Below are 26,542 nucleotides of genomic sequence, written 5' to 3' on the forward strand. Positions count from 1 at the left end.
ATGCAGTTTGCTTTGTCTCCAGAGGGTTCTGGCTGACCTAGAACTGGCTATGAAGCTGGCCCTGAACTCACAGAAATCCTCCTGCCTCTACCTCGAGACAGCTGGAATTAAAAGCGTGCACCACCATGCCTGACTTAATCAGTGTAAATTTTAACAGAGGGCAAAGATTGGATGAGTTCAGAAACAAAGCAACTTTGTTTTGTTATGGAGAGAGCCCTGCAGCTCATGCCTGTGCTGAGACAGATGCTGCTACAGACTAACTCAGAGCCAAGCCCCGTGCCTTTCTGTTCCTGCCGAGGGCAGCTTTTGACAAAGTCTTATTACACAGCTCTAGCTGGTCTGGATCTTGCTATGTGGACTGGGCTGCCCTGAACTCACAAAGATCTGCCTGAATCAGAGACTGCATCCTGCTATGTAACTCCCTACCAATCTGTGAACTTCAAGGGTAGGCACTGGGTATCAGGTCTGCATTCTGCATCAGGATGGGCCTGGTCCACAGCAAGGGAAGGAAAGAAGACAAGAGGAAGAAAGAGAGAGTCAGGGAGATGTGCTGCTTGCCACATGTACTCAGATTCCAGGAGACTGATGTCAGGGGCCCAGCACTCTACTGCTGGAGTAGCTGGGCATGATGGGAAGCACTAAGGGCTCCTCCTGAAGCTATAGGATGAGGTGCTGGATGGAGGGAGGAGCTGCTTTCCTGGTCAAGAGGTAAGAGCTCTCAAGTGCAGTGTGTGGGGCCCCATCAGAGCCTTAGGAGGCCACTGAGCTTTTCAGAAAGGCCCTTTCCTCTTATGGAAACAGACTATGCAGCACCAGCAGAAAGCATTGTGGCATGGATTCCAGCAAACCCTGAGCACAAGCGCTGAGACACAGTGAAGAGTAAGCAAAGGGGTCATGATAACACCATGGCGGCAGGTGAGGAGGATCCCCTCTGGGTCTCCCTCCAGAGGCCTCCTCACCCCAACCTCATCACTGAGGAAGACTGTGGTGAACTGCAGGTTACCCACCACCTGCAGAAGCCAACATGAGCCTCAGGTTTTATGCTCTCAAAGAGAAGAGGAAGACATCTGCAGCTGTGTTCTAGTTTGCTTTCTGTTGCTGTGATAAACACCACGACTTACACTTCCAGGTCATAGTCCATCACTCAAGAAGGAGCAGAAACTCAAGCGGGAAGCATGGAAGGACACTGCTTATTGGCTACTCCCCGGCATGCTTAGTTTGCTTACTTATACAGCTCAGGACCACCTGCCTAAAGACGGCACCAGTACAGTGGGGCTGTGGGACTCCTCCACATCCCCCAACACAGTCGCTCAGAGATATGACCACAGGTCAAACTGATCTAAGCAACCCCTCACTCACTAAGCCTTCAGATGACTCTATGCTGTATCAAGGACAATCAGTGACCTGAAAGGGCTGGCCAAGGATCTGTAAGAAGACAGCATTCGACCAAGCAGAAGGCTTCACCCAGGTCCAGGAAGCCAGTGCTACTACTCTCCCACCAGCATGAGAAGCTGGGGCACGGGGGTAGGGGTGCACCCCAAGTCAGCATCAGTTCAGCACGAACACAGTCCAGTTGTCACACTGTCACATGGTCTTTCTGCAAATTATGGAAGAAAGCAAAGGAAGCCAACAACCTTCAGGTGAAATGCACTGGTCCCCAGATAGGCATCCTAATAGGAGGTGTTAGAGACCTCACATAGGAGGAGGAAGTCAGGTCATGGAGGGACACTCAGATAAGATTGAGAGCCTGGTACTTCCTCCTGCTTCCTGGATGTTGTGATGTAAGTGGGGTCCCTCACTATGTGCTCCATAACTGATGTTCTACCTCACTGAGGTGCAACGTGAAAGAGCCAACTGATCGTAGACTAAAATTTCTGAAACTTGCCAGGCGGTGGTGGCACATGTCTTTAATCCCAGCACTCAGGAGGCAGAGGCAGGCGGATTTCTGTGAGTGTGAAACCAGTCTAGTCTACAAGAGCTAGTTCTAGGACAGCCTCTAAAGCCACAGAGAAACCCTGTCTTGAAAAACAAAACAAAACCAAAAAAAGCCAACTCTGAAACCATGAGCAAAGGGCTCTTTCTTCCTAAAGGCTGACTATCTTAGGTGCTGCATTGCTAGAGGAAGCTGACTAATACAGCCACTCTGACACCATGTTGCCTGTGAAGGTTCCAGAGGAGTAGTGTGTTTGTAGCACACCCAGAACATAAGAGGGATGTGGGATAAGAAGCAAACAGGAGGGACCTTAGGTGAGTCCACATGAGTCAAGAAGACACAGTAACTGAACTGAATAAAACTCAACCACAAGAACAGCCCAGGTTTTCAAACTTCCTCCGTGTGTACACAGGTGTATGTGTGTGCAGTGTGTGGGTGAGTTTGCACATGTATATGGAGGCCAGAGGACAATTTCTACTCTCATTCCTTAGGTGTCATCCACTGTGGCTTTTAGATGGAGCCTCCTCATTGGCCTGGAACTGGCCAGCAAGCCCCAGGAACCTGCCTGTTTCATGCTCCCGAGTGCCAGGATTGCAAGCACATATCACCATGCCTAGCTTTCTCAACATGGATTTGGGGGACTGAAGTCAGGATCTTATGCTTATAAAGAAGGTACTTCACTGACTGAAACAGCTCCCCATCACAGTTTTATTTTTTGCTAAAAGCAATGGCTTAATAATTGTCTATAACAAGGCATAACACACCACATACCACATGCATAAACACTACTGTTTGTTTCTACAGAAAGGCAATCTCTATGTGATGACCACACCACACTTTATGCCACACAGCAGCTTTGAACGTTTGGGATGGAATTGGTGAAGTAGGAAGGAAAATTGAATCATTTACTACAGTTATACAGGGCCCATGGAAGCCTTCATGGATTTCTTATAAAGATTGACTTCAGTAGTAAATAAAATGATACCCAATTCAGAAACTGGACAAATAATAATTGAATCTCTGGCTTCTGAAAATGCTAATTCTCAATGCAAAAGAATAATTAGGCCTTTCAAGGCAAGGTCAGCACCCTTGGAGCAATGGGTCCTAGATACAATCAATACTGAATCTCATGACCATGATGATGCATGGATAGGAGAGGTGATTTTCCAGAGGTTTGAAGAAAAATCAAAATGTCAAGTGTTTCAATTGTGGCAAACAAAGTCACCTGAAAAGGAACTGTAAACAGGGTGTTCTTAGAAACAATGTTGTTTCTAAGAATAATCCAGACAGAATGCCCCTCCCTTCTGGATTATGCAGAAGGTGTGGCAAAGGCAGGCATTGGACTAGTGAATATAGATCAACAAGGGACATTCAAGGTAACCCTTTGCCATGGGAAACTCCTTAAGGGACCTCTTGCAGACCCCCATGCCAAACTCAGTTCAATCATTTCCTGTCATTGTGGCAAAACTCCTTCTCAGAGCAATTAAAGAACCTAATGCCTATGGTAAAAAACCATACTGCTCAGGATGATAGAACAGTTATAGAAGACAAAACAAAAATTTCAGGAGAAATCTTCCCAAAGTTAGGGTTGGCCAGGGTTTTGCTTTTGTCTTTTCAGGAAAATAAAAACAAACATCTTGAAGAATTTAAAGACCTTTGGACAAAGAAGGATCCAAAGAAGGCAAAACTACCCAGAAAAAATTCCCAAGAAAAGGAATAATCTTACCTGATGCAATCTCTGACATCTCCAAAAAGATGATGGGACACCCCCACACACAACAACAATTCCACCAAGACTATGATAATGCCACTAAGTTGAACAACACCAACTAAAGATTGGCTTTGGAATACAAACTGCTCAGAACAATTTTGAGGTGACTAGCTGAGATGATCCAGCCTCACAGACTACTCCAGCCAGGACTTGAGACAAGCCATGCACTTTCCCATTATGCAGAGGCTGGACAACAAATGATACAGCTACCTCTCCCAGGACTTGACAATTAACCTGAATTTTTCTTTTCAGGATCCCCTAAAGATGCTGTTGCCCTCAGACAGATAAATAATGGTGTATTTTCTCTGAATTTGTCAAATACAAATGGACTAGACACTGCCTGTATATATTGTATATAGTTATCATACTTATTGTACATAGTTTTTTCTTTTATTAGTTATAGCCTTCTTTTTATTTTAGACAAAAGGAGGGAAATGTGGTGACATTTTATTTGTAATCTAACAAATAAAGCTTGCCTGAAGATCAGAGTACAGAGCTAAGCCACTAGTTAGCCACACACCTAGTTAAGAGCTAAGCCACTAGTTAGCCACACACCTAGTTAAGAGATAAACCCCACTAGTTAGCCATAGGGGACAGGAAGTGATGGCCACACCCTTAATACCAGAACTCAGGAGACAGAGGCAGATGGATCTCTGTGAGTTCAAGGCCATCCTGGGCTACATGAGAGTGAATCAGTCTAAACGAGAAAAAGCTCACACCTTTAATCCCAGCACTAGAGAGGAATATAAGGCAGGAGTTCAGTGCAGTGCAGTCTGAGGTTTGGTGGAGAGCATTGTAGTCTGCAGTCACTCTGAGGACAGGATCGCCCCACTTTGGTCAGAGACTTGGTAGAGGTAAGAACTGTCTAGTGGTTGGCTGCTTTGCTTTTCTTATCTTCAGCTTGAACCCCAATATCTGTGTCTGGGTTTTTATTATTCATGCTACAGAGAAGCTTGTGTTTGTGGGGTGTGTTCTTGCAGGAACTCCTGGACACGTAGGTTTGAGCACCCTTCTGAACGTCAAGCAAAGCCCTTCTACCACACCATCTATCGCCAGCCCCCAAAAAACCTGACACCATTGTCTCATTTCCTATCTGCTATGTGGCTTTAGCTAAATTCTGTTTTCTCCTTGGATGAATGAAGATCATCATAACACCTAGCAATTTGGAACAAACATGAAGATTAAACAAGTGCATGCTTCTTGGAGCTGTGCCTGGCTTCGAGCATACTCAAATGTTAAGTCTCCATCATTTTTCATCACCCTCCCCACCTAAGGTTTTATTAAATGGTCCTGGTCGAAAATGGGAAGATCGAGACTTGACTCCATAGCACTGCTGGTGGATGGGCCTGAGAGTGTAGGGCCAGAGGTAGTACTACAGGAACTAGCTCAACTTCCCTTGGGGGCTTTAAGGAGAAGCATAGCGTGCAAAGACCTGAGAACTGAGTAGGTAGGACAGTGCACAGAGCTTGGACAAGCAAAGAACCAGCACCATGACACCACACAAAATTGAATGGGCACTCCCTCCTCCCTTCTGAACATTCCCCACAATGACACAGAAAGAAGTCCAGGCATAGTGACACAGACTTGTTAGTCAAGCTACTCAAGGAAGCTGAGGCAGGTTTCAAGTTCAAAACCAGCCTAGACTACAGAATGAGTTCGAGACCAACCTAAACAACTTTGTGAAACTTGTCCCAAAATAAAAGTGAAAGGATGGTTAGAGTTGTGGTCAGTGCTGAATGCTAGCCTAGTCCATGTGTGGTCCTGACTTCATCTCCAATACTGAACAGGAAAAAATTAATCTAAGACAGGCATAATGTCTATAGAATCCCAGATGTAGGAGATTGAGACAAGCAGATCACAAGTTCATGGACATCCAAAGATATAGAACCTTAGAGAAGAAACCAAAATCAAACCCAAGAAATTAGGTGGTACCCATGAGCCTTGAGTCTGTGCCCTGGCTGTCATGTGCCATAAACATGATGGGGTCCCTCTAACCCAGGTGGCTGTCCCAGCCCCAGGGCCCTACTTACTGTCCCATCTCTCCCTTCCTTACACATCACTATCTGTGTTAGTGACAAATCTGACACTCTCCAAAAGTATCTGAGATTACTACAGTGTGCCTCACAGAAAATGCTGAGTGAACAAAGCTAAAGGGGGGGGGACCTCTATCCCACGATTTATATATGGGCAAGAACAACACACAGGCCAGTCACTGGTGTTCCTTTGCTCCCTTGCCAGGGGAGAGCGGCTGAGCAGCAAGGCAGACTATCCAGGAGGCATGCTTTCTGTGCACACAAGCACATATTTATTCATTTTTAGAAAGTCTCCAGTGCCCCCCTTTTCCCATGAAACCTGACCATCCTACTCAGCTTCTATTCCTGTCCCTTGCTCATTTGCGTAATTTTAACACTGCAGAATATAGCTAGCCTAAGAATATTTTTTATAATTACACCCATCACAGGAACTGTCAGTATCTAATGAAGGATAATTTCAGCTATTATAAGACGCTTAAAAGATCATTTTCATGAATAATTCGTAATATGAATCATTAAATTCAAACAATGTCAGAAATTTTTTTTAAAAAAAAAAAAGAAAAGAAAGGAAGAAAAGAAAAATATTTTAGGTGCCTAAAAGTCACCATCCCTTTAAAGGCAGAATTCCGTTTCTGACGTGCTCTGTAACAACCCAAGACATGGGGCTGAGGGGCACCAGAGAGGAAGCAACATGGAAGTTGAACTGGGCCATTTCTTCTGACCCCTGACTATCTCTCTCAAGCTCAGCTCAGCTCTCTGCTCCTGCCAACATAGAGCCCACACAAGCCCTGTACTGTGGGGCTTCTGCACTACTGTACCTGCCCTCCCTGCCTCTCCTGTGTGAATAGGAAACACTCTGATCTAGAGACAGAATGAATGACACAGGGCTGGCTCTTCCGGCACACACTCTGAGCACCTACATCCAGCCATATCTACACCCCAATTCTGTGAAACACTGCATGTCCTCCTTGCTGTCAGCTGGCTTCAACTGTCTGCTAAAGGTGGGGGAAGTTATTACTATAATAAAACTGCAGGCCTCAACAGACCTTTCTATTAGAGGAATCACAGTTCCCACATGTAGTCTAGGCCAAAACCAAAGAAGCAGACAGAGTGCAGGCTGGCAGGTGGGGGCGGTAGGTGTATATCAATGCTGGTAGAGGGATGATCAAGATCTGGATACAAATGACACTGACTTCCAGGGCTCAATTCTAGCACAGAGGTCTTAGTGCTGACCCCACCTGCCAGCCGGCACATGCAGAGAGTGAGTTGTGAACAGACAGCATGCCTATGGTGGTTCCAATAGTATGATACAGAAAGGATGACCCAGAGAAACTCTGTTGAGTGACAGTGTGACCTGGAAAAGGCAAGGCAGGTCTGGGGCCTCTAACTTCCTCCAAATGTCAGGTGATAACTATTTTGGGGTGTGAGGACCCCTGGTCTCTGCTGGAGCCATTCAGCTCTACTATTGTCTCATGGAAGCAGGTATCAATGACACTAACAAATGGGTGTGGCAATGTCCCAACAGAACTGGAGAGGATGGAGATAGAAGACCAGATAGCAGCTGACAACTGCTAACCTCCAGTGCCAGGGAACCCAACACCATCTTCCACCTCTATGGGCATCATGAGTGTATGTGCCGTACAGAGATATATGCAAGCAAACACATACAAAATGCATTTAAACACATACTATCCTGGATTTACAAACAAGGCAGCTTGTGCACAGGGATCACATTTTGGGGAAAAAGTGTAGAGCAGGTGCACATGTTAGTAGGGCATAAGACTTGTATAGTGCCGGGAGTTGGTGGCACACGCCTTTAATCCCAGCACTCAGGAGGCAGAGGCAGGTGGATCTCTGTGAGTTCGAGGCCAGCCTGGTCTCCAGAGAGAGTGCCAGGATAGGCTCCAAAGCTACACAGAGAAACCCTGTCTCGAAAAACAAAAAACAACAAAAAAAGAGACTTGTATACATTTATATGCATCATTCAGTTCTGGGTACCTAAGAGGTAACTGGGACAGACAGGTGACTGTGGGTCATCATATTGCTATTTAAATTCTGATAAAATATTTAATTACACAAAAAGAACATGTGATACACGCTACCTGAGGATTGTTCTTACTGAATCCAGTTCTCTGTGACACAGTCAAATACCCAGCACACATCCTTCTATAACTCATATTCATGAGGGGAAAGGAGAGAATAACAATGTCTGAGAAGCCAAGAAAATAAAATTCTATCCTGTCTTCCTGAAAACAAGCCAACAACATAGAAAGGAGTATAACATTTGTTCCCCAGACCTGTGACCCACTGTTAACAGAGCTGGCAGTTAACATCAGGCTTTATGGGAAGGGAGGGATGAGGTGGGGCAGGAGTCCATGTCCCTTCCAAATGACACAACAGCAGGCCATGAGTTTGAAGAGTTTCATCAGACCACTGATAAGCAAGACATAAGCCCAAGGTAAGTCCAACCATCTGTGACACCAATGCACACCAGACAAGGACAGCTAGCCACAGTTGCTAAGCACTAAGAGAAGAACACCTCCTGTTCCCCCAGTGAGCCAGTCACCTGGAAGTAACACAGTACAGAATAGAGACTGTCGTTCTATCAAAAATGACCCCATTACTGCTGTCTCCATCCAAGCCACACCACTGCTGATGGGATTAGCCATCTGCAGAGTGGTTGCTGAGTTCTAAGTGACAGAAGCAGGCACTACACCCCTACAGCCATTCTTCATTCCTTGGGGCTGTGCACCAAGATAGGTGGACAGAAAACACAGGTGCTGCTTCCCAGACATCCTTGCAGCAAAGTGACTACATGACAATGTCATGGGCAAATCACTGAACTTTTAAGGGTAATAAGCCAGGTAAGGCACATGCCTGTAATCCCAGGGTTTACAGAAAGGGAGTTTCTGAGACAGGAGGATGGTAGTTTTGAAGCCATCCTGTTTGGCTTTAAATAAACCTTGCCTGAAAATCAGAGGGCAGAGCTAGTCACTAGCTTAAACATAGAGGTCTGGCGGTTTGTACAGACAGACAGGAAGTGAGATGGATGGGTGGAGAGAGGAATATAGGCGGGATGAGAACAGGAATTCAGACTCTTTTTCAGTCTGAGGATTTCATAGAGGTAAGAGCTCTAGTAGCTGACTGCTCTGCTTCTCTGATCTTTTCAGCTTGCACCCCTTTAATATCAGACTCCAGGCTTTATTATTAAGACCTATTAGAACTCGTGTCACATATTGGTGCCCAACTTAAAGGTACAAATTCATGAAAAAGCTGCTTGCCTGTGGCTTTGCAGCCACCAGCACAGGCCAGAGCTGCATGCAGGGTTCCTGTGGGAATTACCACCCCACCTGGCTAGATTTTTTTTTTCCCCAAGCCTCTGCGCAAGGTTGGAGAGATCTTATACTAACAACAGCACACCTAAAAGCTCTAGAATGAAAAGCAAACACACCCAAGTGGAGGAGAGGGCAGGAAATAATCAAACTGAGAGAGGAAATCAATAAAATAGAAACAAAGAGAACAATACAAAGAATCCACGAAATGCAAAGTTGATTCTTTGAGAAAAACCAACAAGACAGACAAACCCTTATCCAAACTAAAAGACAAGGAGAGACTATCCAAATTAACAAAATCAGAAATGAAAAGGGGGGCATAACAACAGGCACCAAGGAAATCCAAATAATCATTAGGTCATACTTCAAAAACCAGTACTCCACAAAATTGAAGAAATCTAAACAAAAAAATTAAAATGGACAAATTTCTTGATAGCTACCACTTAACAAAGTTAAATCAAGATCAAATACATAATTTAAATAGACCTATAACCTCTAAGGAAATAGAAGCAGTAATTAAAGTATCCCAACCAAAATAAAGTCTAGGACCAGGTGGCTTAGTATAGAATTCTAAAAGGCTTTCAAAGAAGAGCTAATGTCAATATTCCTCAAATTATTCCAAAACAGAAAAAGAAGGAACATTGTCAAATTCAATTTATGAGGCCACAGTCATCCTGATACTCAAACTACACAGACTCAACAAAAAAGAGAATTACAGTCCAACTTCCTTCATAAACATCAATGCAAAAATATTCAATAAAATACTCAGCACACTGAATCTAAAGACATATCAAAGATCATCCACCGTGATCAAGTAAGCTTCATCCCAGAAAAGCAGGGTTGATCCAACATATGAAAATCGGCAAATGTAATCCACAATATAAAAAAAATAAATAAAACTAAAAAAAAACACATGATCATCGTATTAGATGCTGAAAAGGCCTTTGACAAAATCTAAAACCCCTTCATGATAAAAGGCTTGGAGAAACTGGGGATGCTAAGGACATATCTAAACATAGTAAAGGCAATTTACAGCAAGCCTATAGCCAACATCAAATTAAATAGAGAGAAACCCAAAACAATTCCACTAAAATCAGAAACAAGACAAGACCACCCCCTCTCTCCATTCTATTCAAAATAGTACTCAAAGTTCTAGCCAGAGCAATAAAACAACAAAAGGAGATCAAGTGAATACAAACTGGAAAGGATGAAATTGAAACTATCACTATGTGCAGATAAGATGATAGCATGCATAAGAGAACCCAAGAATTGTACTAAGGAACTCCTACAGCCAATGAACACCTTCAGTGAAGTAGTTGGATACAAGATTAACTAAAAAAAAAAAAAAGTACCCAATTAGTACCCCTGTTATATACAAACAACAAACCGGCTGAAAAATAAATCAGTGGAAAAAACCCTTCACAACAGCCACAAATAATATAAAATCTATAGTAAAATAACTATATGACAAGAACTGCAAATCTCTGAAGAAGAAAATTAATGATATCAGAAGGAAAGATCTCCCATGCTCATGGATCTGTAGGATTAACATACTAAAAATGGCCATCTTACCAAAGCAACCTACAGATTCAATTCAATTCCCATCAAAATTTCAATACAGTTCATTACAGACCTTGAAAAAACAATACTGAATTTCATATGAAAAAAACAGGATAGTTAAAACAATCCTGTACAATAAAAACTTATGGAGGTATCACCATCCCTGATTTCAAGCTGTACTACAGAGGTATGGTAATAAAATCCACATGTTATTGGCATAAAAACAAACAGGTTAATCAATGGAATTGAATTAAAATCCCAGACATAAACACACAGACATATGGGCACTTAATTTTTGATGAAGAAGTCAAAAATATACAATTGAAAAAAAGAAAGTATCTTCAACAAATGGTAATATTCTAACTGTATGCCAGCATGTAGAAGAATGCAAATAAATCCATATGTATCACCATGCACAAAACTCAATTCCAAGTGAATCAAAGGCCTCAACATAAAAACAGATACACTGAACTTGATAGAAGAGAAAGTGGGGAATAATATTGAACACACTGGAACAGGAGACAACTTCCTGAATAGAACACCAATAGCACAGGCACTAAGATCATCAATTAATAAATGGGACCTCATGAAACTGAAAGTCTTCTGTAAGGCAAAGTCTTCTGACACTGTAACAGGACAAAATTACAGCCTACAGAATGGGAAAAGATTTTCACCAACCCCACATCTGACAGAGGGCTAATATCAAAAATATATGAAGAATTCAAGAAACTAGACATCAATAAACCAAATAATCTATTTTTAAAATGGGGTACAGCTCTAAACAGAGAATTCTCAACAGAGGAATCTTAAATGGCTAAGAAACACTTAAAGAAACATTCAACATCCTTAGCCATGAGGGAAATGCAAATCAAAACAACTTTGAGATTCCAACTTATACCTGTCAGAATGGCTAAAATCAAAACCACGAGTGACAGGTCATGCTGGCAAGGATGTGGAGTAAAGAGAGTACTCCTCCATTGCTATTGGGAGTGAAAACTTGTACTGCCGCTCTGGAAATCAATATGGTAGTTCCTTAGAAAATTGGAAATCTACCTCAAGACCCAGCTATCCCATTTCCGGGCATATACCCAAATTATGCACCATCCTACCAAAAGGATGTTTAACTATTATCATAGTAACTATGTTCAGAGCAGCTTTATTCATAATAGCCAAAAACTGGAAACAACCTACATGTCCCTCAACTGCAGAATGAATAAAGAAAACGTGATACCTTTACACATGGAGTATTACTCAGCAGTTAAAACAAATAACATCATGAATTTGAATGGAACTAGAAAAAAAATCATCGTGATTTTTTTGGGGTCTGGGTTACACCCAGACAAAAATAGTATGTACTCACTTACAAGTAATATTATCTGTAAAATAAAGGAGTATCATGCTACAATCCACAGATCCAGAGAGGCTAAGTAACAAGGAGTTTCCAAGGGGAGACACACAGATCTCCCTGGGTAGCTGAAATAGATTTTGTTGGTAGACTGGAGACAGGTAGAGATGGGAATAGAATGGATTAGGTAGGGTGGGTGTAGGAAGACAGTACTAAGAAAGACCACTGAAATGGGGAGGGGCATTTTGAAGGTGAGGTAGAAACCAGGCGAAATGTAGACAGAAGTTTCTGATCTCCTTACTCCCAAGTATAGTGGTAGTCCCAATTCACTTAAAAGTCAAAGCTGGCTTTGGAGTTGGAGCATAGCTCTCTCCTTCTCTAAATCCAAGCATGTTGTTAAAAGAAAAATTCAGAGTTTCTGTCTCATACCAGAAGAGCTACCTGGTATGAGACAGAAGAAAAGCAAGCATCTAGGGATTAGTATTGGAAAAACTCTTTTATTCCCCATAAATCCTATTTTTGCCAATACTTATTTTAGTCTTTATTGGTACTTTTCCTTGTATGCATATCTATAAAATTTTAAACTTTCCATTTTGATATCAATGTTTAAGTCTTCTACAGTGAACAATAAAATCTCCTAACAGCAATCTCTCATGTCTCCAGAAAGAAGATGGTGCCTCACAACATTGAGTCCACTTGGTTGAAAACGATGCCTTTGAACCATTAAATACCACTCAAGGATCAGTTTTGGACTAAATCTGCTCTAGACAATTCCGGACTAGCTAGCTGAGATGGTCCATCTTCTTACAACACTCTGGCAAGAGCTTCATATAAAAACTTCAGATAAGTTAAGCCTCACCTCCTACTCACTCAGAGACCAGCTACAAATGTTACAGCCAATCCTCTTAAGACATAACCATTGCATTAGTTTTTTACAGAATCCCATAAAACACTTTCACCCCCATGACAGCCAGAAGTAATTTTAAGAAAACAACACTCCCTTTCCCTACAGTTGGCTTAGATGGTTTTTGGTTTTTCCCCAGGTTATGGATAATTGTCACTTGTTTAGGATTGCTTATATGTTGTGTAGGGTTGGGGGTGGAATATGAAGTTCAGACTCAGGAATCTCTTTTGGAAAAGAATAAAGGGGAATGGATGGGATGGGATATAGGTAGAGTAGTATAACTTCTTGTGAACTATTTTAGCAACTATTAGTTAAAGAGAACTTACATTGTTATAGATTCTTGTATATTGATACTTATGTAAAATTAATTTGTATTCCTGTCTTAGATAATTTGTATATTGTTTCAAACTTGAAATGATATTGGTCATACTGTGTAGGTTCCTCTGTTTACAATGTTTTTGCACACAAATATAAAGTTATTTTTATCATTTTGTATGTATGTTTCTATATATGCATAAATTATTTTGTATATTGATACAGTTTAGGATATTTTCATCATTTTGCATTATACAGTTCTACCTCTGATCAAGATATTTACATAAATATGTATATAATTACAATTTTGAGGTCACTGTCCTCATGCTGCATATCTGTTTAAAGATTGTTTACTTATTTATGGGAAGCTTCAGTCCGTAAGCAATATATGCTTTTGAGAATTACAGGTTACAGTTAAAACTTATAGTCGTGTTAGTTAGGTTTTCTAGATATACAGAGATATACTTCAAATGGATAGGTATTCTTCAAAACCTTTCAAAGACCTACAGAGAATGACATTTAAAATGGTTTATTAGGGTTTTTCATGACAATGAGACACAACTGCTATTGGCAACATCAATTATGTCAGATCGAAAGATGGGATCAAAGAAACTCGTTATAGAGTTTGCCTGGCAAAACTGGCCTATTGGGCAAAGAACTGCCCTTGCCTCAACTGCTGACAGTAAGCATGCTGTCCAAAAATAGACAACCAGGAAAGTGATTGCTGAACTTGCCAAGAGACAGGATTGTCCTTCAGGGTTCCTACTTTACAGAAGAAAGCAACTGATGAACTTCACCACAACCAGACAGAACAAATCTTCAAATTTCCTATTTCATATAAAAAGTCTGCCAGGCACTATGGCCTGCCTATAGGTTGAAAAAGGATGCCCCAACATTACAGAGAAACTTTGAGTGACAGTCCAGGCAGCAAGATGTCTCTGTCAATTCTAGAGTTTATATATTATCCTTCTGGGATCTTTGATGGAGTTGAAGACAAATAGTTATGGTTATGGTTTTCCTTAGTTATGATAAAAGATAAGTTACATATAAAACCTTAGACTCACAAAGATAGGACAGATGATAAAATAATTTCTTTAAATTTTGTCAAATGTTACTGGATGAAATATTGATAACTACAGCTTTTGTTTGATAACTGATATATATAATTTTACTATGTTAAAGTTAAAACCTTACTTTTTATTTAGATAGAAAGGAGATGATGGGGGAGGTCCTTCTGTATGCTGTGAATATATGTTTCTCTTATTGGTTGATGAATAAAGCTGTTTTGGCCAAAGACAGGCAAGATTTAGCCAGGCAGGAAATCCAAACAGAGATAGAGAAAGATAGTAGACAGAGTCAAGGAGACACCAGGTAGCTGCCGAGGAAGCAAGCATCACTGGTAAACCAAAACCATGTGGACATACACAGATTTAATAGTAATGAGTTAATAATTAAGAGAAAGCTAGCCAGTAAGAAGTCTGAGTCTTAAGCCAAACATTTTTATTCATCAACCAATAAGAGAAACATATATTCACAGCATACAGAAGGACATCCCCCATCAGTGTAATAGAAACTCCTAGAAATCCATGAGGGTGACCCTAGCAAAGACTCCTAGTAACGGGGATATGGAACCTGAACCAATCTCCTGTAACTAGGCAAGGATTCCAGTGGAGGGATTGGGACACCAACTCTGCCACAATTTTGACCTACAATTAGTCCTGCCTACAAGATTTACTGGGGTAAAGGTGGCACAGAACTTGTGGAAGCAGCCAACCAATGACTGGTCCAACTTAAACCCATACCACGAGTGTCAGACCAGGGAAAGGAACCAGAGGCTGGATAGCCAAAAGACCAAAGACAGAACCCAACACAAGCAGAAAAAAAATGCCAATGAAATGATTCCTAATAACAATACTTTGCTATACTCATTGACCAGAACCTAGCATAACCATCATCAGAGAGGCTTCATCTAGCAACTTGTGGGAGCAGATGCAGAGACCCACTGCCAAATATTAAGTGGAGCTTGGGGAATCCTGCAGAAGAGGTTGAGGAAGGATTGTGGGAGCCAGAAGAGTGGAGGGCAGCACAAGAACACAGCCCACAGAATCACAGGGGCTCTCAGGCAATCAAACAACAACTAGGGAGCCTGTAAGGGCCTGACCTAACTCCTCTGCACATGTTATGGTTGTGTAGCATGGTGTCCCTGTGGGACTCCTAACAGTGGGGTGGGGGTGAGGCTGTCTCTGACCCTTTTGCCTGTTTTGGGGACCCTTTGAGGTGATGTGCCTAGTTTCATTATATCTTGATAAGCCATGTTTGGTTGATATTCCTGGGAGGCCTGCCCTTCTCTGAGGGGAAAGCAGGACTGGATTTGGAGAAGAGGAGAGAGAGAGGGAAGAGAGGAAGAAGAAAAAACCATAGTTGTGATACAATATATGAGAGAAATATAGATGATAGATAGATACATACATACATACATACATACATACATACATAGATACATAGATAGATAGATAGATAGATAGATAGATAGATAGATAGATAGATAGATGGATAGATAATGGATGGATAGATAGATAGATTATAGATAGATGATAGAATTAAAATTAAAGGAAAAATGAAAAGAACACTCTGTGCTCTCATAGAGGCCTTGGGTTCAGTTTCCAGTATCCACACAGTGGCTCGCAGCTGCCTGTAACTGAAGTTCCAGGGAATTTGATGTCCTCTTCTGCCCACCACATGTTTATCATACATGTGATACACATACGCAAGCACTCACACATAAATTTTTAAAAATATGTATCAACTGGGCAGTAAAACCAAACTTCTGAGAATGAAAACTGGGGAAAATGACAACAGAGAGAGCAAGGAGCACTTTCTGGGGAGGGACCATCTGCCTGGAGGACAGAAATGCCTGACAGGAGGAAGGTTCTAGGGCTATGGGACTAAAAGTGTACTGCTCAAGTGCAGAGAACAGGGATAAGAGCACAAGCCAGGAGTAACCCAGCCAGGGATCGCTGCATCTATCTCTTCAGAAAATAGTTTCCAGTCTTTTCAAGAAAAACATCTAGACATGCCCCTCTGCTGAGGCACTGGAGTTTCTACCCACTCAAGCACAGCAAAATGACCAGTTGCCTTAAGAAAGCTATAATTAGAAACTAAAGCAGAGTGGTGTTTCAAAACCAAAGTGGCATTTAACAAAACAAGCCTCCTGTCAGCCTCCAGGGAAGAAAGGATGTGCCACCAAAGGAGAGGCTGACTGACAGGCTGCAGACACCAATCAAACTGGCAAATATGGAGGGAGATGAACACAGTAAGGAAGGGCCTTTGTTTCTTGCAAACAATAAAAAGGAGCAAAACTCAAAGGATCCTGGGTATTTCCAGGCAACTGCTTCTGCTATGATTTACAGTGTCCTGCTGGGGCTGAAATCAGTGCAGTAAATAAAACATCACCTCCTTCCAGGTCACCAAGATACTTGGGTCACTTCTGAAGTAGGGGCTGGATTCCTCGGCAACTATGACCCTGAGTCTTTACTGAAATTTTTCACTGGAGTGATGGCACAAAAAGTGGTTTGGAGCAAGGCCTCCCTATGCCTCAGAAATAACTGCCACCAGATTCCCCCAAACCCACCAGAGGCAGAGATGCCCATTGTCCCTCCTCCTGCACATGCTCACTGTGCTGGCACATTTCCAACCAGAGGTTCAGGCAGAAGCCATGGGAGATGGTCTGAAAGCTCCGGAATGGAAGTGTGTTATCCACCAAGCTCATACTCTCTGAAAACTCCTCTGTTAAACACACCCTCTGGCTTTCGAATCTCCTGCTTCCACCCACCAGGAATATGGACGTGATAGCAGAGCAGCAGCCATCTTAAAGGTGACATGAGGCAGTCCTAAAGAGTAAAAGACATGCATCAGGAATAAGAAGAGATGCAGCCTGAGTGCCTGTGGCCAGAAAACACCCACACTAGCCCAAGCTAATTCCAGGCATCTCATACAAGAGAAAACTGTGGGAGCTACTGTGGTTTCAGTTTTCCTTCTGACACAGCCAAGCCTCCTCCTATCCAACATGGTATCCCCAAGTCAATGAACTGCATGCTATGACAATGAGATTGAGATAATGCCTTCATGCCTCTCTCCCAGAAAGCATCTAACCTAACAAAAATGCTGAGCACACCCACTGCAGAGTCAGCTGAGGGCCCACTGCCATCCACACCTTCTCTGACAGAATCTGTCTGTACCTTTGATTCTGAGCCCTCACGTCTCCTATGTTCAACCCAGTGTGTGTTGCTGTGGGGTTATTCCCACCTCCAGTGAGCCTGGCTTGACCACATCCTAACTGCCCTCTCATACCTCATCAGGTCCCAGGGTTAAGTAACGGATGCACAGCATCTAAGGTAGGCCAGAGTTGGCCTGGCTCATCTGTTGGTACAAACCATAGGGCATTCTCCATTACTTTGAATTTTCAATCCTGTGTCAGTTAGTTTGTAAACTTGACAGAAACTAGAGTCACCTGGGAAAACGGACCCTCAACAGAGGTGCCACCTCCACTAGATTTCTGGTAGGTATATCTGTGGGGCATTTTCTTTTCTTTTTCTCGGGAAGGGAGCTAGAGGCAGAGGTTCTCTGTGTATCTCTGGCTGTCCTAGAACTCGCTCTGTAGACCAAGCTGGCCTCGATTTCACAGAAATCTGCCTGCCTCTGCCTCCTCAGTGCTGGGAGATTAAAGGTGTGCACCACCACTTCCCAGCTTTTTCTTTATAGGTGATTAATATGGGTGGTCCAGCCCCTGCAGCAGGTAGTCCTGGTTATATAAGAAAGTGGTCTCACTGGGCGGTAATGGCACATACCTTTAACACTAGCATTTGGGAGGCAGAGGGAGGCTGATCTCCACACTACCCTGGTCTGCAAAGTGAGTTCCAGGACAGGCTCCAAAGCTACAGAGAAACCCTGTCTCGAAAAACAAATAAATAAACAAATACAAAAAATAAAGTGGTCTCAGCAAGCTATGAAAAGTGAGCCAGGAAGCAGCATTGTTGCATGGTCTCTGCTTAATCTCCTGCCTGCCTGCAGGTTCCCACTTGACTTCCTGCTCTGACTTCACTCAGTGACGGACATGGAAGTGTAAGCCAAATCAACCATTTCCTCCCCATGTTGCTTTTGGGCAGTGTTTTATCATGGCAGCAGAAATATAACTATAAACATATCTTTTGTTAATAAAATCTGAAATATGTATGGAAAAACATAAATGTGTTAGCCCTCTGAGGTGAATACAGATAGTATTACCTATAATAAACTCCCTAGGCTTTTCCAATAAATTCAGTCTTAAAAAAATCAACCCTTTAATGTGTAGGAACAGAACTCAGTCAGTACAGTGTACTCATGCAAAAAGCTGAGCACAGTGCCACATGCTTGTAATTCCAGCACTGAGGAAGCTGAAGCAGGAGGAGCCCTGGGGCTTGCAAGTCAGCCAGTGCAACCAAGTCAGCTCCATTTCAATGACAGAGTCTTTCTCAGAAACTAAGGTGGATGGCAGGTGATGTGGTTCAGCAGGTAAGGACACTTGCCTGGATCCCACATAAAGATGAAAAGGACAACTGACTCTGCAAAGCTGTGCTAGGGCATCCACATGTGTCATGACACACACATACCACACCTACACACAAAGTAATAACAAAAGTTTTCAAATAAAACAGGGTGCACACATATACCAACCCTTTAGGGGATGTAGTCCCTGCTCTTAGAGGGTAAGGCAAAGGGATCAGTTGAGCCCAGATTCATAGTCAGTGTGAACAATTGCAATACAGTATTCTCTCTCTCTCTCTCTCTCTCTCTCTCTCTCTCTCTCTCTCTCTCTCTCTCTCTCTCTCTTTCTCTCCCTCCTCCCTCCTCCCTCCCTCCCTCAATCTCTATGTGTGTGTGTACTGTGTGGGGGTATGTGTGTAGTGTGTATATTTGTGTTTATGTATGAGGTATGTGTGTATGTGGTGTATGTGGGGTGTGTGTGACCTGTATGTATATGTGTATGAGCACATTCTCTGATTCATGGCAGCTGCAAGGACTTCAACACTTCAGGCAGGCACTAGAACCACTTTCCAGGGTTTTGTTTACAAGACAGGAAGCTATTTCCTCACCCAGATACTACTTTATCAGGATAATGGCCGCAAAGCTTTCAGAGAGGTTCACTATACAATTATCACCGTAATCACTCACCTTTCAGAAACTAATTGACAGGTGTCTGCTAATTCGCCTTGACCCTCCTCAACTTCGATCTTCAAAACATCACCAACCGATTTATAATGAAAATTGCCTGCTATTTGATATATGCTATCACTTGTTCCCTGCTCTCAAGTCCAGAAAATCACTGTCATCATCTTCACCCCCAAAATGAACATCAGAAACTCTGAAATAGCTTCCAGCAAGAGCACAGAGCCATTAAAGGCAGCCAGTGCAGCCTCAACCACAACCCTCAGCATGCCTTGCCCTTCCCCCAAGGATTGCAATTCCTCCAGGCTCCTTCCCCAGGCAGTGGCATCTCTTTACCAAGGAAGGAGAGGGTTCTGGGGTAGAAGGAGGGAAAAGGGGCATAACTACTCTATACTCACCAACACCCATAGCAAGCACGTCTATTCACAACTGCATGCTGCGAAGTGGGTGAGCTGAAGGGTCTAATATCTGCTCCAGGAGGTCACCTACACTGTTTCCCACTAGACAGACAGCACACTACTGGTTCAGGCCATCCAGGAAGAGGATGCCCTCCCCCATTCCTGATTTTTCTCAGAATAAAGCTAAGTAGTAATCTGACACAGCAGAACAGCCTACCCAAGACTGAGCCTATACGCCCAGACCAGCACTTCAGCAAGCAAAAGCACGTGACAGCCAGGCTGGGGCCCCATACATCCCATGATATAGAAGTCATCTGGGAGATCAAACTTGGAAGAAGAGAATAAGGGCTGAACCTAGTAGGTCTGAGCAAGAATCTTGTTTTGTTTTGTTTTGTTTTTCAAGACAGGGTTTCTCTGTGTAGCTCTGGATGTCCTGGGTAGCCTCAAACTCAGAGATCTGACTGCCTCTGCCTCCCAAGTGCTGGGATGAAAAATGTGTGCCAACAACACCAGCTATAAGCTGGAATCTTGATTCCTACTTTCTGGACAGGTGACAATGATGGTTAGTTTTATAACCTAATGGTGGCTGACAATATGACTGGAACATGGTATGCAGATATTTGATCAAATGATAATCTAAATGTCAACTGTGAGTGCCTTTGTCAGCCTGTATAGAATGGTTAGGTTTCACCTAATTGAAGGCCTTAAGATGAAAGAAAAGAGGTCCATGGAAAAGATGTATTCATAGGATTCACAGTCGAGCTGTGACATCAACTCTTCCCAGGTGTCTAGTCTGCAGGGCACTTTGTAGATGATGGAGCTGATGGACTCTCACGACCACATGAGCCAGTTTCCTAAAATTATCCCATGCACATGCACATTGTCTGTATCACTGCAGAACCCAAACTCTGTGTGTGTGTGTGTGTGTGTGTGAGAGAGAGAGAGAGAGAGAGAGAGAGAGAGAGAGAGAGAGAGAGAGAGAGAGAGAGAGAGAGAGAGAGAGAGAGCTGGCACAAATCCACTTTGGGGTTTTAGTTTCTATGTATGTACAGCTGTCAAGGGAGTGGCCAGGCCACAGGGGAGATCCTAGCAGTGGGTTTCTCTAGGTATTCTTGGACCCAAACCATCTCACTGCCCTAGAGATCACCAAGTTAGCTAGTCTGGCTGGCTAGTAAGACTGAGGGATTCCCCCGTCTCTGCCTTGTACCTCACCATGGCTGGAATTTCAAGTACACACCACCACAACCAGCTTTGTAAGTCAGGGTCTGGGGTTCAAGCTCAGGTCCTCATTCTTGCAGGGCACTTTCCTCAAAAAGCATCACCCCATACATCTTGATTTGGAATTGAGCAATATGTCAGAGATGAAACCAAAAGCATGGAAAGTCAACTCTGGGCATACATGAAACTGTCTGCAGAGTAGAAAGGGACCCCAGATCCTTAACCATGGAGTTGGCATTATGTCCAGAGAAATTACCATGGATGCTTAATTGCCAAGCTGGTTACTTGGGGGGGGGGGGGTATGGTGGTAAGGTGACATCCAGAGCAAGAGCCAAAAGCAAAGGGGGAGACAAGATTTCACAAACCACCATTCTGGCTAGGAAATGCAGTGGTCAAAGGAGAGGAGCCTACCCTCTCTCTCAACCACAACAGCAACCAAAGCCTTTCCAACAGCTCAGGCCAGCCCAAATTCTACTCCACCTTTCTTCCTCATAGAAACAGGAGAAGACTGGAAAGTTGATTTGTACCTGTAAATTTAAAGGTTGTTGACACTGTATTTTAAAAGTGATTTTATGTTGTTTATTTTTTAAATCTGGAGGCACGTTTCCATAACAAGAATAAAAGGATAAAGGTGAAGGTCTCGGGACAGCCCACAGAGTGCTGTCAACTGCAAAAGCATGTAGGGCTAAAAAGATTGCAGTCTCTTCCCTCTAATAAGCTCACAGCTCTCTAAGTCAGTTCTGCCAAAGATAAAAAGATACTTTATACTTGCAACTAAAAAGCTTACACTATGAAAACATATCCTCAGTTTCCTCCTATAACTCAGAAAACTCAGGCATTGGTGTGTCCACATGTGCGATTTGTAATGCCCAAATCAGGGAAAACACTGGGAGCTCAAAACAGTGTCTCGATATGCAGCTCCAGCTAGCTTTGAACTAACAAACCTTTGGCCCAGCTTTGAGTGTTGGGGTTACAGGCCTAGGCTGTGGTGCAAGGCACACCACCAATGCTCCCTGATAACTGTGACTAAAAGAAGAAAATCACGGGACTCCATAAGCAACAACAGGACAGCAGGTACGTGCCCAGTACACCATGTGTCTTCAGCTGCACAGGAGGAGAACTCAGGAAGGTGCTGAAGACTATGTGCTGAAGGTGCTACTCAGGAAGGTTCAGTAGACTATGTGCCATCTCACTGCAGTCCAGCAAGGTGGGTCACAGGTGCATGCTGAATAGGCTGTCACCCATGTTTGCTTCAGGACACTCAGGCTGCATCTCGAGAAATGGGACTTCCTCTGCGATTTGCACACTACAGCCTCTACTAGTGCATTTGGGGAGAAGTGCTCTAAAAATCCTGACTCAGAAATGCACCTCATAGTGCTGTGCTTCCTAAATCAAAACCAAGCCCAGGGCACCTGAGTTCAATCCCCGGCATCCGTGTCAAAACACCTGATACCATGATATATATATATATATATATATATATATATATATATATATATATATCCCCAATGCTGAGGAGGAGGAGACAAATGGATCCCTGCAGCCCACTGGCCATCCAGTCTAGCCAACTGGTAAATTCCAGGTTCAGGGAGATGCCATGCCTCTAATAATAAAATAGACAGCTCTCGAGGAACACCACAGAGGTTGGCCTCTGGCCTCCAAATGTGTATGCTGTGGGTCCATAACAGGAGGGTACTAGCTGGGACAAGAGGGGTTTTCAGGAGTAAGGGGAAAGAGATGGGAGTGAGGGTGAATGTGATCCCAACACATTGTACATATGCATAAAACTATCAAAATTAAAATATTAAATAACACCAAGAGCCAGACATTTCCTGTTGGCTAGTCATGCCAACTCAAGCAGCAGGGAAATCTGTCCCTGCTGTAAGCAGATAGATACTCCCTTGTAAACTTTGTAAACTCTCAAGGCTTGAAGAGCTCTAGTGGCCACGCTCTGCCCCCAGTCTTCCTTAATAGCCTTCTAACAGCTGTAAGAGCCAGTCCCAGTTCCAAGGTGGAAGAGTGGCCAAACCCCACCCTACAAGAAAAAAATCCCACCAATCTCTGACCTTGCCCCAAGATTGGCCACATAACTAGTCCAATCCCAAGTCATCCTGGAAAGTTGTACCCCACCCCAAGCAAGAAACCCTATATAAACTCTGTTGTGCCAGTTCTCTGCTGTTTCTCACCCAAGCAGAGGCAGCCACCATCTTGTGTCTTTCATGTGTGAGGTTTGTTGTGAGGTGTAACTCTGTGGTATTCCTTGGCTCCCAACTGCCAGGATACCTTTCCACCAAGCTGTACTGCTTATTACCCAGTAACTAACCTGTGCTAATCCCTATGCTGCCTATACATATCTCCTCACAAAGCAGGTGCCACCAACTATCCCATTTTACAAATGAGAAAACTGAGAAACAGAGATTAAGAAACTACAAGAGGAGGCTGGAGAGATGGCTGGCTCAGAAGTTAAGAGCACTGGCTGCTCTTCCAGAGTTCCTGAGTTCAATATCCAGCAACCACATGGTGGCTCACAACTGTCTATAATGAGATCTGGTACCCATTTCTGGCATGCAGGCATACATGCAGGCAAAACACTGTATAAATAATAAATAAATAAATATTTTGAAAAAGAAACTACAAGAGAGCTGGGATTACAGCCTGACGACTCTAAGTCCAGGGAGGTCTGCTTCTTTACCCTGCCTATTCTCTGCTGCTTACACCTGTGGTCTCATGTGAACCAACCACTCCACAGGGCTCACAATATTCTTGACCTAAAGTCCATAAGCACCCAAATCATACAACCATTGCTAAGTCTAGTGAGGCTAAGTTTTCATTTAGCAAAAATAAACAGGGTTTCTTTTTTCTGGACCCCTCCACACCATTTCTCTACTCCACTGGAGTACGTATTCATCCACTCCTGCACCTGCCCGTGGAATAGCAGCCCCTCCCCCATGGGCTCAGCTCCACCTCACCTTCAGCTGTTTGACCTTCTCTTTTCAGCATCTGGACAGCTCCTACATATTTCTTCAGCTGGACTTTGAGCACCTCGTTTTCTCTGCAGGTATAAGAATGTTTAAAAAAAAACAAATTTAAAAACTAACAATGTCCACCCTAAGCAGGGGAAGGAATCTGTGTGAGGAAAGGCACACAATTTGTATCTTACAAATGCTAATGTGAAATCCTGTATCACAGATCAGCACTGAAAAGAATTTGTAACTAAGGACATACTTCTGGAACACCTTCTGGAACTTTCCTTTTGAAAAGTTGGTGATTGCCAACTGGTTCCTGTACCTCCAGACTTGGAATGCAGACATGTGCTATGTGAACTCACCAACCTGCCAGTGTCATTCTGGGTTATTTTCTTCAATGACAGAGGTACACACTAAACACAGTTCACCTGGACCTGCTACTGTGCATTACATGACTTGCCTCATGCTAAGTATTCACACATCATCCCAGGAACTAGCACAACTCATGATTTGTAGATGAGGAAACTGGGACACCAGGAGGGGAACCAGTGACCAAATACATCTCCAATCCCACAAAAGATCATACATCATACAATGGAAAACAGACACTGGGCGACAACCACACCCCACCTCCCAAATCCATTCCCCTGATACACTGACTAATCTTGTGACATGAGGTTCCAGGAAAAGAAACTGACATTTCATGACATTTCGTCACATAGTTTGGACCTTGAACATATCAGCTCACACATGCATGCATTCAGCCATCCATTATGTCCACATAGCTTTAGCTTGGGCCCATATAAGCTCACTGAATCACATGCATGCATTCATCCATCCATCATTTGTGGAAAACTTACAATGGATCTGTCATATTCTCCCAGGTTAGTAAGACAGAAGTTAGACAAATAATGTCTCTGAACAATATCACATGGTCAAGGACACCAGTAAAACCCAGGTGTCTCTGTTCCCCAGAGAGATTTTCTTGTGTCCTTCTAGAGACTGAGACTTAATCTCTCACCAGCTACACCCAAAGAGGCTCCTTGTCCTCATTCTATTTCTGCCTCTCACTTCCCACCCCAGGTCTTCAGTGTGTTGTTAAACACACTGAAATGTTCTGTTTTCACAATAAAAAGAGCTCAAAACTGAGTTTCTTCTATGACTATACAAATAAAGACTCACTGCAAAATACTCCAATTAGAACACATTTTTGAAGGAGAAATTAGCTGAAAACCCAACACCTTGAAATAAAGCCTATTCACAGTCTCCTCTCAATCCTGTCATACTTAGGGCATGTGCAAACAAGAATGTTTTATGGAAGAAATAACTTGTCACATTCTCATTCCTTTTTGTCTTCTCTAGCTCTCCACTCCAGGAATCAGCAGCAAACCTGGTGTGCACTGATGTGGCCTACAGCATGCATGCTAACCACTACAAGCCACACACACTCCTGCAGAGTCCAGGGTACAGTGCAGGACCACACACTTTCTGCAACCAAGTTGTTTTCTTTAACTATACCACTGCAAGCCATAATTCAGTCTATTGACAGACAGAAATGTATTCCTTTGTGTAGTACCACACACTTACTTAGCTGTAACACCTGGGATTGCTTCTGTGTTTGTTCCTAGTGCCCCACACTACAATGCAGTCTAAAAGACAGCCCTTCGGTAAATTTGGGGAGACAGAACATCAGGGTCAAATGCTGGAAGCATCAGATACTTAGGAATCACCATGGTGAACATATCAGCTCACTGGGTGGACATCTTTGGCAACTGACAGTTTAACCCAGCTGGATTTGCCCTGGTGGGAAATTAATGCTTTCACACCTCTGGGATGAGAAAAATCTCAAGTGAGAATGTGCTTACAGTTTCTTCCAAAGGATAAAGGCCTGGTGTGCTGACCAGGAGGCACTGGATACTGACCCCTAGAACAACCAAATCTAGTTATTGTTTTACATTTTTATTTTAAAGTCATTAAAGATTTGCAGAAAGTTAGAAGATAACAAGAGTTGGTCCAGTTTTCTCTGGTAGGAACACCTTACATAGCCACGGGGTGGATGCTACCACAACCAGATACCTACCATGAACACAATGCATGATAGACCACGTTCATTTTGATAGCTGGCCTTGACCATGAGGAGAGCCCTGAGCCTTAGCCTCCTGAGTACTGGAACCACACACCCAGCTCATAGTATGTCTGAAGAGGAACAGAGACTTCAGTGACCACAGCAGCCAAATAGGCTGTGCCAGTAAAGAAAGCCAAGTGGGTGCTGGGGACTCAGAGATGGTGGCAATCAAAGGTGTTCTTGCCCTCTGCAATAGTTTAAGGTCACTGATATTCTCCATGAGCCTGGCTCTATTGAGAGGTAGTGGAAACTAACATCTAGGGCAGGGGTTCTCAACCTTCCTAATGCTGTGTTGTGGTGACCCTCAACTATAAAATTATTTTTGCTGCTATTTCATAATTGTAATTTTACTAGTGTTATGAATTATAATGTAAATACATGATATGTGACCGACCCCTGTGAAAGGTTCATGCTACACCACCCCACCCCACCCCCGCC

At 43.2% G+C, this 26,542-nt stretch overlaps 1 protein-coding gene across 4 annotated transcripts in view; it reads right to left on the reverse strand.

Moving 5' to 3' along the window:
• Positions 1-26,542, reverse strand: part of Snx29 (sorting nexin 29) — a 402,905-nt gene that overhangs the window by 233,686 nt on the left and 142,677 nt on the right. For all 4 annotated transcript variants that reach the window (XM_027424771.2, XM_027424770.2, XM_035447582.1 and 1 more), the window contains one exon: positions 23,983-24,065. In XM_027424771.2, the coding sequence (XP_027280572.1) occupies positions 23,983-24,065 (83 nt within the window). The remainder of the gene's footprint in view (positions 1-23,982; positions 24,066-26,542) is intronic.

This window comes from Cricetulus griseus, chromosome 7 (genome assembly GCF_003668045.3).
Source record: "Cricetulus griseus strain 17A/GY chromosome 7, alternate assembly CriGri-PICRH-1.0, whole genome shotgun sequence".
Lineage (NCBI taxonomy): Eukaryota > Metazoa > Chordata > Mammalia > Rodentia > Cricetidae > Cricetulus > Cricetulus griseus.